The following is a 14,890-nucleotide window of genomic DNA, read 5'->3' on the forward strand; positions in this document are numbered from 1 at the left end:
GGCCACCCAAGCTGAGTCTCAAATGCTCACTGTTGAAGATGCAGTAGATGAAGGGTAGGTCAAGTGGATGGGTGTCCTGTGGGGCAGTCCTCCAGAAGCTCATGAATGATTTGTTTGGACCCTGTGACAGCATCCTGCTCTCTTCCTTGTTAGCCTGCTCTTTCAGATCCATAAACTGTAACCCAGGACATTCTCCCTGAGGCTCTTGGATGTTTTTCTTGTCTCCTCTAGTGCAGGCCCAGGTCACCCTTCTCCCTTTATCCAAGGGTGTGGATCTGAGGTGCACACTCCCCTGCCCCCCAGCCATCAGTGCCCCAACCTGGGGCATCTCCAGCTGTCTGCCATACCCAGCCTGGGCCCTGGCTCTGAGAGGTAGCATTGCAAGGAGTCACCTAGCCCACTGAAGCTTTACCAAGGATCCCTCCAGAAGGAAAATGGGTGCAATGCCCTTGTCCTTGTTTGGGATCAGCCTGCGGTGCCAGCGGCGGCGGCGGAACCGGCTCTGAGGCTGAGGGGTCAGGTGGAACTTGGAGCCAAAGGTGCCGTATTCCCAGCCCCCCTCCTCCTCGGCTGGGCTGGGGTGGTGCTGCAGGGAGGGGAGCAGAATGTCACCACCCCCCCGCCATGGCACAGGGTGGGGGGACCCTGCCCAGGTGGCCCCCTCACCAGCTGCAGGAAGGACAGGGTCTCCTGTTCCAGGCCCAGCTTCCCGTGGTTCCGGCAGCGCAAACGCACCCAGCGCCGGCGGCGGCATGTGTAGTAGGTCTTCTCCACCGAGTTCCAGAGCTGGGGCAGGCCTGAGGGCTCGATCCCCACTCCATACTCCCAGCCTGCAGAGGCAGGGCCATGGCCTGTGGGTGCCCAGGTGCCCACGGGCTGGGAGGCGTGGACAGGCCTGAGAGATGGGCCCCAGAAAGCAAGCTAAAGGGGAAGGAAATGCTTTCCCTCATGGTCTCTCAGGGCCCTGAGGTATGGAAAGGATGGGGTGGTCACAAGGGTGGGTTGGGCCCAACTGCCCATCTTACAAATGAGGAAGCTGGGGCTCAGAGACGTCCTGTGATCCACACAAGGCCACAAAGCCCATATGTAGCACAGTCAGCATCTTGAGCTCAGGTCTTCGGACTTCCAGCCCATCACTCTTTCCCTGGAACTACCTCAGGTGAACCCAGGCTCCATGAGCATTTCTCCTTTCTAGTAAGTGCTCAGGAGGCACTTACAACCTGCCCTGTTTCAAAACTGGGGCCCATGTCTATAGAAAGAGTGGAGGCCCCACTCTCCCGAGGCTGGGGGACCTCCAGAAATTCAGGCCCATCCCACCTGAGAACTTGACTGCTGTGAGGTGGAAAGTGTCAGTCCCTGGCAGCTCCAGGGCCTCCTTCCCTCAGCCCGTGACCAGAGGACTGACCCTCATTGTCCACTGCATGGTTCAGCTCCACATCCCAGTTCTCCTTAAAGTGCCAGCCTTGGGGACACTTCATATTCTCCCGGGCCTCCACGGGCTCTCCGTTCTGAGGGTAGACAGACAAGGCGGGCCGGGGGCATCTGAGCTAGGAGGCCACCTTCACTCACTCTGCCTACACGTTTGCTCACTATGGTGGCCATAGTGGTCTCTCTCTGCTCTGCTTGGAGCAGATAGTGCTTGCTACTTCTGATGCCACCTGCATATCCACTCAATATGCTTTTACTGACTTGCCTTTTCAACCAGTAAATGTATTTTTATTTATTATTATTATTTTAAATGTTTATTTATTTTGAGAGAGAGAGAGCGCGCAAGCGTGAGCAGAGGAGAGGCAGAGAGAGTGGGAGACAGAATCCCAAGCAGACTCCATGCTATCAGCTCAGAGCCCAATGTGAGGCTTGATTCCTTAAACGAAGAGATCATGACCTAAGCTGATCAAGAGTCAGATGCTTAAGTGACTGAGCCACCCTGGCGCCCCCAAACAGTAAATGTATTTTTAAAAGGAAACTTTATATAGCCACTATCAATTATGGAAGCCACTCTCTGACTTTATGGAAAATCAGTACCATAGATAGGAAATACTGATACTAATGACTATGAAAGGGAAATAGTGTGACTGATCTCAGCTAGTTGCTGTTGTGTGCCCTGTCTCTGTCCCTGTTGAGGAGGGGAGGGTAGTGTGCATGAGACAAGGGTTCGACCTGTGCTGTCTGACCCAGCAGCCACCAACCTCCTAGGGCCCCTTAAGTGCAAATTCATTAAAATGAAACAAAATCCAAAGTTCAGTTCTTCACTCTCACAAGTACCACATTTCAGGTACTCGATAGCCAATTCAATAGGTGGACCGTGCAGACATAGAACATTTCCATCATCATAGAAAGTTCTGTTGGACAGTATGGGCTTAGACCAGCCCCACACAGATTTCCTCCTGCTGGGTAAGCACTACCTTTGAAAGAGGCCTAGGAAGGAAACACTGCCCTGCTACATTGTTCCTTGCTGTCTTATGGAAGTTACCTCTACCTGTCATCTTGGGACAGAAAGCCCATCAGTGTGCACCCAAGGTCCCAAAGGGTTACTCGATGGTAACCCTTAGTCCAGTGCTCTTTCCACTTGGACAACACAGCTTCCGAGGTGCCCACCTGGTTGCACTGCTTATCCCCCCACATCCCTGGAGGCAGCTTCAGCCCGTACTCACCACATCTGTGTTGGGGAGGGCTGCTGGCGCCCAGGCCCCTGTGGTGTCGCGACACTGGTTCTCATATACTTCCTCAAGCACTTGGCTCTTGTTGATGTGTATGTCCAGGAGGAGTCTGGGGGCAGCGAAATCCCAAGTTCCCAGCACATCTCCCTTAACTTTCAGGCCCTGGGGTTGTCCTCTGTGGGCCCAGTGTTCCCCTACCCAGTGGCCCCACCTGCTCTGGGCAAGGCTGGGCAGCGGGGCTTGGCACCCAGGGCAGGGGTGGTGGGCACTCTGGGCCCCGGGGGCAGGCTATGGTGGCTGTGTGCCTAGCTCTCTGGGCTGCTGCTGACTGGCTCTCACCCCAGGGCTGCATTCCAGGGGCACAGAGGCTCTAGCCTGTGTGCTAGCCTTACCTCCTCTGAGGCTCCACTGTCCACTGCCCCTGCCAGTGCCATCCCTGGGGTGCCTTGAAATCCTCCTTGGGGAGGGCCTTGTGCCCCATGACGTCTGAGAAGTTGGGGCAGTGGTACAGCCCCTGCTGTCCCCACTGGTCTTTATACTTGGCCTGGTTCTCGTACTGGGGGGAGGGCGACTGTCAGTGCTTTGTACTGCCAGCTCACGGTGGGACACTGGGTCCCTCCTTGGGCCCCCTACTCAGCTCCAGGCACCTCCAGAGCTTATCACAGCCATCACTTTCCCCCAACGGCACTCATTTAGCACAGGCAGATTGTTCATCAAGCTCTCCCCTTGGGCCAGGCCCATGCCTAGGGTTTTACATGAACTGTCGCCTGTAATTCTCACAGTCCCATTTCACAGGTGGGGAGACTGAGGCTCAGAGGTCAACTCTATCCCAGGGTGCTCAGCCACTGAAGGGTAGAGCAGGGTGGGTGCCTGTATTAGGGCCTGGTGGCACCTGCAGTGTGGTCCCTTAGTCCTGTTGCTGCTGATCCGGGGAACCCAGTGCTGCTCCACCACTTGTCACATCTTTGCAGCCTCTGAGCCTTTTCCCCCACATCCTCCTGGCTGGGCACACAGCCCCTGCTGCCTGCAACTCCTCCTAAATCCCCACTCATCTCGGGGTCACCAAGCCCTGAGTAGGGGCTGTTTATGCATGTTAGGGTATATCTGTTCACAGTGTGCAACTTAAACCACAAAAGTATGTTTTTAACTTGGTAAATTAAAAAGCCAAAAACTCTTCAACTCCATTCCTGCTGCTCTCAGAGCCTTCTCCTGAGCCATGTCCTCCCTCAGGGAGCAAGGGTTGTCCTTCCCTCCTCTGATTCTAGAGCTGTCTCTGACCGGCTGGCTGCTCATGCCCCCGCCGCCACCCCCCCACCCTCCCGGGTCTATGGTTCTCTGGGACCATTTCCTGCTCCTCTGAATGTTCCAGATCCCACCCTCCCCAGAGCCACCAGACTGACCTGGAGGACCCAGCTGGAGTCTGGAGGGGTCCTAGGCTGCCATGTGGGTGAGAGAGGAGACCCTGCCGGTTGGAGGCTTGCTCACTTTGCAGGTCTACTCCTCACAAACCTCCATCAGAGAGAGAGTGGCTGGCCCTAAGGTACCACTCGGCTGCTCCTCTTGTCATCACACGCCTATGGCTTGTCAACAAGGGACCCCAAGCTGGCAGCATCTGAGGCTGCTTTGAGCTCTGCCACCGCTCTTTATGACAGCCCATTTCATAAACCTAAGTTTCTGCTGGTAACAGTTTTCTCCACTTTTGGTGCTGGGCTATTTGCGGCTGGACCTCCCCCTTCCGTCCTACCCGGGCGTTGCTCACCGTCTCCGCGTACACGACAACTTCGCCCTGGCGGAGCAGCTGCAGATCCTTGCTGTCTGTGACGTTGCCGAGCCACATGCAGACCCGGAGGTGTGCCGGCAGCGTGTCCTTCTGTCCTTCACCCTCTGGGTACTGAATCGGAGGCAGGTCAGCCCCACAGGGGTACATGGCCCCCGGGGGCAGGGGCCTGGGTGAGGGACACCTGCTCCTTCACCCTGAGCCCCGGGAGCAGGGGCCTTCCACTGAGCAGGGTGCTGGGGCTAAAAGTGAATGATGCAGGGTTCCTGCCTTCCATGGGGAGAGGACATGCAAATGATTATACCTGTGACCCCATGATAACAGAGAGGCTGGTGGGGGTGTGGGGGAGAGGGGCAGTGCCACCTAGGGAGCCTGAGAAGGCTCCAAAGAGGAGTGGTGATGGTGACGAAATGGACATATGCTCTGATCCTCACACATTACCATTGTGGGGTGGAGGCATCATTTTCACTAGGCCCATTTAACAGAGGAGCAGATTGAGACCTGGACATGGTCAAGGGTTGGTCTGGGGTCACACAAGCCAGTGAGTGGTAGAGCCAGGAGTCAAGTCTCAGTGGTTCTTGCAGGATGAGGGACTCAGATGGGCATGCGAGGGTCCTTCTACAACAGTGAAAAGGGCCTAGAACAGGCAGGTTTGGAGGCAGGGAAGCCGAGAGTAGCCGGACTATTGAGAGTATGTGGCCCTAAGAAGGTTACAGCAGTGAGAAGGGGCTGGGGCCTGGCCAGGGAGATTGAGCCTTCTCCAGAAGGCAATAGGGAGCCAAGGACATCAAGAGCAAGGGAGAGATCCCCACCTGCTTCCTGGGGGTGGGGTGGGGTGGGGAAGGCTGGAAGCAGCGGCTGTCATCAGGGCAGGGGTGCTGCTCAGCCAGCCTTATGTATGGCCTGCATTTGATATGATGGACTGGTGCCCAATCCATATAAACGTTAAATATTTTGGAAAGCACCCAGTCCTGGTGTAGGGGAAAGATGGCAAGGGACTGGACCAAGTGTACTATAAGAATGAGGGAAGAGATGAATTTGAGGAACATTTATGAGGGATGTGAACTTGGCATTAACCACATGATGGTGGTCACTGTCCTCTGCCTTCCTATGGAGACTCTTTAAACCGCATTTTACTTGGTTGGGCTCAGGAGAGACGAAGTGGGCATGCCCTCAGGGAGATTCACAGGGGCTGCTTCAAGAGTTCAGAGCTTCTCTTTTGGGGTGTTTCTGGGCCCTTTCCTCCCCCCAAGGAGCAGGGTGGCCTGAGGACTCCCAGCTTCCTCACCTGCAGGAGGAGGTTCTGTATCTTCCCACAGAACCTGCCAGAGTGCAGAGCCCCTGTCGGGGAGAACAGGATGCTGTGGGCAGGCACCTGTGCATAGGCCACTCGCTGCTCCTTGGACATCAGCCAGATCATCACATCTGGGAGGCTCACCTGGGGCTGCGGAGATGGGAGGGTGCCAGGCCTACGTGAGTGGCTTCGAGTCCCACCTCCCCCAGCGGTGTGTCCAGCACCTACCTCGGGGAGCACGGCATTGAGGCGGTACAGCCAGTTCTCCACGGTGGCCACCATGTTCCTGGGCTTGACTTCCTTGGCCTTTTGGGCCAGCTCCTGCAGGAGCAGGCTGCGGAGCTGCCACCTCTTCTTGTCCAGCTCCGTGGCTCTGGGCTGCTGGCTCATGCAGGGCAGAGGGTACCTGTGGCCAGGACCGGGAAAGAGGGGCCTGGGCCTCTCGTGATCTTACCTCCTCATGACCTCCTGCCCTGCCTTAGGCCAATGTACCCTTCCTAGACTTGAGATCCTGTCCCATCCCCTGATGGCCTGGCCCCCGGGCTCTTATGAGAACCGCCTCCCGCCCTCCCAGCCCCATGCTGTGTGCCAGGTCTGTGCTCAGGGAGCTCCTTATGGATGTGAGTGGGAGCCCTGAGACAAGGGCCAACCAAGCCCTGGGGGGGTGAGGGTGGGGATCCAAGTGGGGTGTGGGGCTGGGAGGAGAGGCCTTACGATGCATCTTCCAGAACAGGCAGAGCCTTGTGGAGGGCACTGTGGACAGGAGCAGCAGGGAAAAAGCTGCTTGTCAGGATGACAGGGAGAGGTCTGGGATGGTAGGAGGATCAGGTGTGTGTATAGGGACAGCCGGGACAAGGCTGGGTGGAGAGGTCAAAGTCAGTTTCTGGAGGGCCTGAACAGGGGAGGAGAGAAGCAGCATCGTCATGTGGGCTTTGAGCTGGAGAGAGACTTGAGCGGAGCCCCTTTCCTGCGGAGGTGGGGGCTGGGGTTGTTCTGTAGGGTGTGAGTCCGAGCCCCTACCCTGTGTGAACCTGACCTGGCTCAGCCCCAGCCCCAGGGCAGTGCGCTCCTCCCCTACTTGCAGTCCTCCACCAGCTCTCTCAACAGCTTCTCCCACTGGGGGAGCAATGCGGGGTCCCTCAGATTCCGTATGGACTTCAAGGTGTCCAGATTGGCTTTCTGTCCAGCAGGAGAGAACACAAAGTGAGCATGGGAGCTCACCCGGGAGGGGTTACAGGGCTGATTGGCCTGAGATGTTTTTAGTCAGGACTTGGGCGCCTTTGGGGTAACCTGAGGCCCTCCGTCCAAAGCTGTCACATGCCCTTACAAGGCTAGAATCCCCATGCACCCTCTCTATGACCCAATAGAATAAGCAGCAGGAAGGAGCCAGGATAGGGCAGGACTGTAAGGGGTACAGTCTTGACCCAGGGCTTCCCTTCTGTAGGGGCAAGAAAGTTGTATCTAAGGTGGCTCTCCTGCCTAAAATTGTTCAGTGACTTCCCTTCTTAATGGATGCATAAGCCTTTTTGTGCTCTGACCCCTTCCAGCTTCTCTGGCCTTATTTCCACATCACCTCCTTGGCCCTGCCACCCCAGAACTTCATGTCACCATGGCTTTGTACATTGTTCCCTTCTCTGCACCCCCACCATGCCCCCAGCAAACTTTTCATTCTTCAAGACACTCCTCAAATGTTATCTGCTTTTCAAACACCTCTGAATATCCTCTCCTCGTCTCACCTCCTCCACTCCTAATCTCTCTACCCCCATAGCGCTGGGTACTGTAACTCCAGCCCTGGCTGTGCTCTATAGTAGCTATTTGCATGTCTGCCCTCTCAGGTAGTGGGGCTTGGCGCTGTGTTTATTAAGCTTTGAGTCTTCAGTATCTAGCACAGTGCCGGACACTTCCATCTTCACTGGTGTGGAGTGTGTGAGCAACGAGAGTGACTGGCTCCCTAGGACTCCCAAATCCTTGGGGATTTGGTTCACCAAGCCTCCCATCGATGGCCCTGCCCCACCCCTGTGCCTTGTTGCACCACTCACCAGGCGGTCCCGAGTGAAGTGAAGGAGGTTGAGGCAGTGCATGCGGAAGCTGGAGTCCTCCCAGTAGGAGGTCACGGCCACCACTGGCTTGGTGTTGTACCAGGGCACATAATGGTAGATGTTCCCTGAAACACAGACATGTGGAGGGGGTGGGGAGGCGGGGGAGGTGTCTGAGGGACCGTGGGAAGTCCCCTCAGAGGATCTTCCCTGAGCTATTCCATTCCTCAAGGATGCCATCTGTTAATAATCCTAATTGGATCCCTCCCGCCAGAGGGTGGGCTGGTGGCCAGTTGAGAACATATGTACTATGATGAACATTGCTGGCCTTACCAAGCATTCATTGTGCTCAGGGTATCATGTCACTTTTCAAAATTCCCCATTTTACACGTGGGAAAATCCAGGCATGGCCAGGTGATCATAATGTAGGTTTCTAGCTCCAAAGCCCTGTGCCCTTAACCTCAAGGCAAAGGGCATGACTTGAGAGGTAGGGTCTCCCTTCTGGGTGGGCTGCAAGGCAGAGGGGAGACCCAGGGTTTGGTTGGAGTGGGCAGACATCTAACATAAAGGGCCTGCCAGTGCAGAGGCGTGGGGTGAGGAGAGCAAGGATAGATAAAAAACAGTGATGAGTTTGACAAACTGGGTTCCCTGGCCATGTTCCTTATTGAAATGGTAGGGAGGGGGAGGGGATGCTAGATGGAACATAATTGCATTTAAAAATTTTTCTGAATTGTATTGCTGACTTGATAAAAGAAATTCACGTACGTCAAAGTAAACTAAAAGCAGACAATCTGTGAGGCAAGCAAAAACAAAACTGACTTTTGCCCTCTAAGTTTCTGGAAATATTGGAGAACTTGTGTTTCTCTTTGTTTGTTCTTTTTTTATTAAAAAATTATTTTAATGTTTTATTTATTTCTGAGAGATAGCATGAGCAGGGGAGAGTCAGAGAGAGAGGGAGACACAGAATCCAAAACAGGCTCCAGGCTCTGAGCTAGCTGTCAGCACAGAGCCCAACATGGGGCTCAAACCCATAAACCGTGAGACCATGACCTGAGCCGAAGTCGGATGCTTAACCAACTGAGCCACCCAGGTGCCCTGAACTTGTGTTTCTCTTTGGCAAGTGCCAGAGCAGGGGCCTCAGCAGAGAAAGCCTGGCACTGCCCACAATGGGTAGTCTAATAGGAGACCCCATGTATTAGGGGTTGAATTGTGGCCCCTATACAGATATGTTGAAGTCCTAACCCCACTACCTCAGAATGTGACTTTATTTGGACATAGGGTCATTGCAACTGTCATTAGTTGAGATGAGGTCATCTGAAGTAGGTTGGAGCCTTAACACAGTATAGATGTTCCTATAAGAGAGGGACACAGAGAGAGACAGCCACATGAAGACACAGGGACAGAGGAACGACACCACGTGAAGACAGAAGGCAGAGGTGGAGTGGCGCATCTACATGCCAAGGAGCACCAAAGATTGTAGGCAACCAGCAGATGCTGGGAGAGAGGCTTGGACCAGATTCTCCCTCAGATCCATCAGAAGGAACCAACCCTGGGGCGCCTGGCAGGCTGAGCTGGCAGAGAGTGTGACTCTTGATCTCAGGGTTGTAGATTCAAGCCCTGCGTCGGGCTCCGTGCTGACAGTGCAGAGCTTGCTTGGGATTCTCTCTCTGCCCCTCTCCCTCTCATATTCTCTCTCAAAATAAGTAGATAAACTTAAAAAAATCTCAAAAAGAAATTTAAAAATAAATAAAAGAAAGAACCAGCAACTTGATTTGGGACATCTAGCCTCCAGAACAGAGAACAAGTCTCTCATTGTTCTAAGCCACCTAGTTTGTGGTGCTTTGTTAGGGCAGCCCTTACCAAATGAATCTGCCATGCAAAGCTACCATCCCAAAACCTAAACGCTCAGTCAAGAAATAATCCACCACACAGAAGACAACAGTGAGGAAACAGGCCCATCTCCAGCATGTCTCTGGGTAGAGGGGGCAGGAAGTTTTCTCAAACATTTGTAACTTTAATTGGAGCCTCACATAGGTTGTATTCTGCACTCATACCACCTGTGTGGGCTGGAAAACATATAAAGTGGCCTTTGGTTGGCAGTGCCCCAGGTAACCGGAGGAAGCAAAGAAATCCTCTCTGGAGGTGAAGCTTTAAAGTCCCAAAGGTTTCCCAGAGATACAATTCCAGGAAAACAAGCAGCTCAGAACCAATATACACACTCTCTAGTCCTGCAGTTCCACCGTTCTTTTTTTTTTTTTAATGTTTATTTATTTTGGAGAGAGAGAGAGACAGAGTGTGAGCAGGGGAGGGGCAGAGAGAGAGGGAGGCACAGAATCCGAAGCAGGCTGCAGGCCCTGAGCTGTCAGCACAAAGCCCGATGTGGGGCTCGAGCTCATGAACTGCAAGATCATGACCTGAGCCAAACTCAGGTGCTCAACTGACTGAGGCACCCAGGTGCCCCATAGCCCTGCAGTTCTGCTTCCAGGCATACACCCAACCGAAGCGGGTCACAGCATTAAAGACAGGTCGCAAAATGTTCATGGCAGCACTGTTTGTAATAGTCCAAAACTGAAAACCACTGAAACCTCTCTCAGCGGTAGAAGGGAAAAATAAGTTATGGTATATTTGCACCATGGAATACTATACAGCAAGGAGAACAAGCTGCAGCTACAGCCAACATCATCTAGGTTTCCGAATGCATTTCACAAAATGGTGAGCAAAAGAAGCCAGATATAAAAGACTGCGTGCTATCTGGTTTCGTTTTTATAAAGCTAACCACCAGGCAAAATGGAGGTTAGGAGGGTAATGCCCTTGGTGGAGGTGGGGGCAGAAAGGCTCAAGGGGCCTCTGAGATGTCAGGACTCTGTTTCATGGTCTGAATGTTGTTACACGGGTGTGTTTGCTGTGCAATGATTCATTGAGTTGGACACTTTGCTTTGTGTACTTTCCATAGCTATGTTATACTTGAATCAAAAGGTTGTTTGTTTGGTTTTTGAGAGAGAGAGAGAAAGCTAGTGCACACGAGAGGGGGAGGGACAGAGAGAGAAAGACAGGGAGAGAGACTTCTAAGCAGGCTCCACACTTAGTGTGAAGCCCGACATGGGCTCAATCCCATGAACTGTGAGATCATGACCTGAGCTGAAATCAAGAGTTGGACACTTAACCAATTGAGCCATCCAGGCATCCCTGAATCAAAAGTTTACTTAAGAATTTAAAAGATAGTGGAGGCAAAAAAGACAAAATACATTAAAATACAGTGGGTCAAATGATAGAAAATACCATGGGGAAGAATAAAGTGGGGACCAGGGATCAGGAGCTGCCAAAGCATTTTAAATATATTGGTTGCCTCAGGCCCTTCCAAGAAGATCTAGAAGTTATGCAGAATGCAGCTCAGAGAGATGGCAAATATGGAAGGGAGGTTTAAAAATATGAAGAACAGAATGACAAGTTCCACAGAGAATTGAGTGTGTTTGAAAAGGATCTATAAGAGACAAGGAGAAGTAGTAGTTTTCAAAGCGAAAATATCTTACAATTTTCCAGAATTGTTGGCAGACCCCCGATGCAGACTCCGGCACTGAATGAATCATTACAATGGTAAGTGAGCAGAGGTCCAGGACTGGGGCTCTCAGATATGAACGTATGGCACAAGATGGCAATTTTCTTCTTCTACTCTTGGATGGCATACAAAAGCAACAAGGAGGAGGAAAACAACTCCATTTTCAGCAAAGCAAGGAGACAGATATAATCTGCAGACTCAAAATACACATAAGGACTGCCAAAAGCAACTGTGATTGCCCTCAAAGCCGAAAGGGGTGAAGTGCAACAGAAGTCGCCTGCGGGGAAGCGAAGAGCTGGACAGACAGCTGGAAGCACAGCTTGATGGGAGCAGGGTGCAGAATGTGCCAGCAAAAATACACTCCCAGAATGAACTCAGGGCTCAGAGGAGGAAATGTGAGCTGGTAAAATGCAGAAAAAAAAAAAGTAGAAGTAAAAACACAAACACCCTAGAAAGAAGACAACATAAAAAGAAGCCTAACGGAGATTAGACGCTGCAGGCAAGCCGGTGAGAGGCACAGAAGTAAGGATAGAAATAAGAAGAGTTACCAGAATAAAATGGAAATAAAGAATCAAAAAGGATCAAGGAGAAGATGATGGATACAGAAGAAAACCAGGGAAAATTGTTAAGCCCATAAGTGGAGGCCCTGAAATAGAAAACCTAAACAATGGGACAGAATATTTAAAAACATAACTAAAGAGGGGCGCCTGAGTGGCTCAGTTGGTTAAACATCCGACTCTTGATTTCAGCTCAGGTCATGATCTCACAGCTCGTGGGATTAAGCCCCGTGTCGAGCTCTGTGCTGACAGAGTGGATCCCGTTTGGAATTTTCTCTCCTTCTATCTCTGCCCCTCTACCCCCCTGCCCCCATCTCAAAATTAATAAATAAACATAAATATATATACATATATATAAATAACTAAAGAAAACTCACATGGGAAGAGATAGTCTTTTTAATAAATCATGCTTGAAAAATTGTATTCATATACAAATTTATTCAAAATGGATCATACAGCTAAATATAAGAACCAAAAGTATAAAACTTTTAGAAGATAGGGAGACAAATCTTCATAACCTTGGGTTAGGCAAAGGAATCTCAGATATGACACCATAAAAGAAAAAAATTGGACTTCCTCCAAATTAAAGCTACTCACACTTCAAAAACACTGTTATGAAAATGAAAAGAAAAGCCACAGACTATTTGCAAATAATACATCTAATAAAAGACTTGTATCTAGCATATATAAAGAACTCTTATAACCCCATAATAGGAAGACACGCAATCCAATTAAAAAACTGTAAAAATAATTATACCACTAAAGAAATTACTAACAAAGTAAGATTCTAATCTACTGATAAAAGAGTATACCACATGCCAGGGAAAACTGACCCCAAGGGATCAACATTTCAACATATCCTGGTAAAGTTAGTAGACTTGCAAATAAAGGATATTTGGGGAGCTGGACAAAAAGATCAAGAAATTTATAGGGAAAAATATCAGAAAAAGAGAAGGCATTCATTATGAAGAAGGTATTGGTTGAGAAACCACAAACTTCTAGAACAAAACATGAGGGAATTCTCCTTAATAAATCTGGAGTGGAGAAGACCTTTCTAATTATGACTCAAAAACCAGAAGCCCTAAAAGAAGTAGTATGAGTACATTAAAAAAAAAAAAAAGGCTTCATGGGAAAAAATTCCCAAACACCATAGACAAAGATATGAGACAAATATAGGACGTATATCGACAGGTCATATCATAAGGGCCTAATCTCCCTCATCTATGAAGGCATCCTAGAAATCAATAAGAAACTGACTAATATCTCAATAGAATAAAAGAGAAAATACATAAACAGGAAAATAATGGGAAACACAAATGACCTTAAACATATGAAAAGATGCCAAACTTCATTTATAACAACAAACACAAAGTAAAAACCACACCAAAATACCAGTTTTCACTTATCAGACTGATTAGGGTCTCATATGTTGCTGGTGGGAGTGTTGAATGGTACATCCTTTATGGAGGATTATCAGGGTGCAGCCAGGAAAAGAAAAAGGCCATGGCATGTATTTGAAATAGAGGGGATTTAATGTATTGAAAGGGCCGAGAGATCAAGAAGAGGAAAATGAGCTTACTCAGATATTAGTAACAGAAGGAAGAGACTTCTGTTTCTAGGGCTGGGGAACAAAAAGGAGGCAATGGTGTGAACAGAGACAGGTGCACAACATGGCTTCATCATCGGGGTAGCTGCGCAAGGTGCTGGAGCCACCAAGGTGATGCCCAACCAGTAGTGCAGAGGAGCAGAGGCCTGGCCAAGGCTGGAATCATGGAGGAGGGACCAGCCAAAGCTGGGATCATTGAAGGGATGTAGCTACTTCCAGTGATGCCTCCTGAATCAGGGGTGGGAGAGAGGGGGAGGGAGAGGCAGAAAGACAAAGTGAAGAGGTGGGGAGAGAGAACAGAACAACAATTATCACCTCTTTTATCAGCTGGCATGGGACTCTGGGAAATGTAGTTTGCAGGTGTTCAGCTCTGAGGTACAGAATAGATCAAGGATGGGCAAGAATGAAGCTTGATGTAGAACAGCGCATGCAAAGTGTCTCCTTGCTAGAGATAATGAGAGCAAACGGGAAAATGACCAGCATGAAGGGCAGTTTTGCAATATCTGCCAAGATGCAAATACACTTTTGACCAATTCCACTTTTTTTTTTTAATTTTATTTCTAGGAGAGAGAGACAGACAGCATGAGCAGGGGAGGGTCAGAGGGAGAGGGAGTCACAGACTGAAATAGACTCCAGGCTCTGAGCTGGCAGTCAGCACAGAGCCCGACGCGGGGCTCGAACCCAAGAACCGCGAGATCATGACCTAAGCAAAAGTCGGACGCTTAACCGACTAAGCCACCCAGGTGCCCCTGACCAATTCCACTTTGGGAAATTTATCTTACCGTTACATTGACTTAAGTGAAATCACTTGTGGATAAGATTATATCTTAACAGCATTACTTGTAGTAGTAAAAGGTTGGTAAAGTCTGTCAAGACTTAAGAAGAGAAAAGAAAGTGCATGCGTATGCCTGCAAAGAATAAAAAAATAAGGACAGCTATTTTTTAGATATTGCAGAGATAAACAGATAACAGTAAGAAATTTTGATGGAAAATAGTTTGATGGTTCCTCACAAACTTAAACAGAATTACTATATGATCCAGTGCTTGCACTCCTAGGCATATGCCCCAAATAACTGAAAACAGGGACTCAGGTATATGTATATTGATCTTCATAAGCAGCATTGTTCACAATAGCCAAAATGTGGAAACAACCCAGTGTCCATCAACATATGAATGTATAAACAAAATGTGATACGTACATACCAAGGGATATGATTCAGCCGTAAAAAGGAATGCAGTTCTAACATATGCTATAACATGGATGAACCTTGAAAACAAATGCTAAGTGAAATAAGTCAAACACGAAAAACATATATTATTTGATTCCACATATGAGGTATAGGCAAATTCAGAGAAACAAAATGTAGAATAGAGGATACCAGAGGTGGGGGGGGGGGGGGGGGG

General features: G+C 50.0%; 2 protein-coding genes across 3 annotated transcripts in view; one reads left to right on the forward strand and one right to left on the reverse strand.

Moving 5' to 3' along the window:
* Positions 1 to 14,890, forward strand: part of LMAN2L (lectin, mannose binding 2 like) — an 81,171-nt gene that overhangs the window by 41,044 nt on the left and 25,237 nt on the right. The window contains exon 9 of one of the 2 annotated variants that reach the window (XM_077749210.1): positions 11,308 to 14,860. The exons of the other annotated variant lie outside the window; for it this stretch is intronic. Within the exon in view, the coding sequence (XP_077605336.1) occupies positions 11,308 to 11,345 (38 nt within the window). The 3' untranslated portion in view covers positions 11,346 to 14,860. Of the gene's footprint in view, positions 1 to 11,307; positions 14,861 to 14,890 lie in introns of those variants that run through there. 2 annotated transcript variants of the gene reach the window in all.
* The window catches only part of FER1L5 (fer-1 like family member 5), a 54,957-nt gene that overhangs the window by 11,604 nt on the left and 28,463 nt on the right, over positions 1 to 14,890 (reverse strand). Inside the window, exons 20-30 of the mRNA XM_077749212.1 lie at positions 7,771 to 7,895; positions 6,810 to 6,910; positions 5,960 to 6,137; positions 5,726 to 5,881; positions 4,420 to 4,551; positions 3,053 to 3,216; positions 2,655 to 2,769; positions 1,406 to 1,508; positions 667 to 830; positions 413 to 586; positions 31 to 175 (exon numbers count right to left, since the gene is read on the reverse strand). Of these exons, the coding sequence (XP_077605338.1) occupies positions 31 to 175; positions 413 to 586; positions 667 to 830; positions 1,406 to 1,508; positions 2,655 to 2,769; positions 3,053 to 3,216; positions 4,420 to 4,551; positions 5,726 to 5,881; positions 5,960 to 6,137; positions 6,810 to 6,910; positions 7,771 to 7,895 (1,557 nt within the window). The remainder of the gene's footprint in view (positions 1 to 30; positions 176 to 412; positions 587 to 666; positions 831 to 1,405; positions 1,509 to 2,654; positions 2,770 to 3,052; positions 3,217 to 4,419; positions 4,552 to 5,725; positions 5,882 to 5,959; positions 6,138 to 6,809; positions 6,911 to 7,770; positions 7,896 to 14,890) is intronic.

This window comes from Crocuta crocuta, unplaced genomic scaffold (assembly GCF_008692635.1).
Source record: "Crocuta crocuta isolate KB4526 unplaced genomic scaffold, BGI_CrCroc_1.0 scaffold118, whole genome shotgun sequence".
NCBI lineage: Eukaryota > Metazoa > Chordata > Mammalia > Carnivora > Hyaenidae > Crocuta > Crocuta crocuta.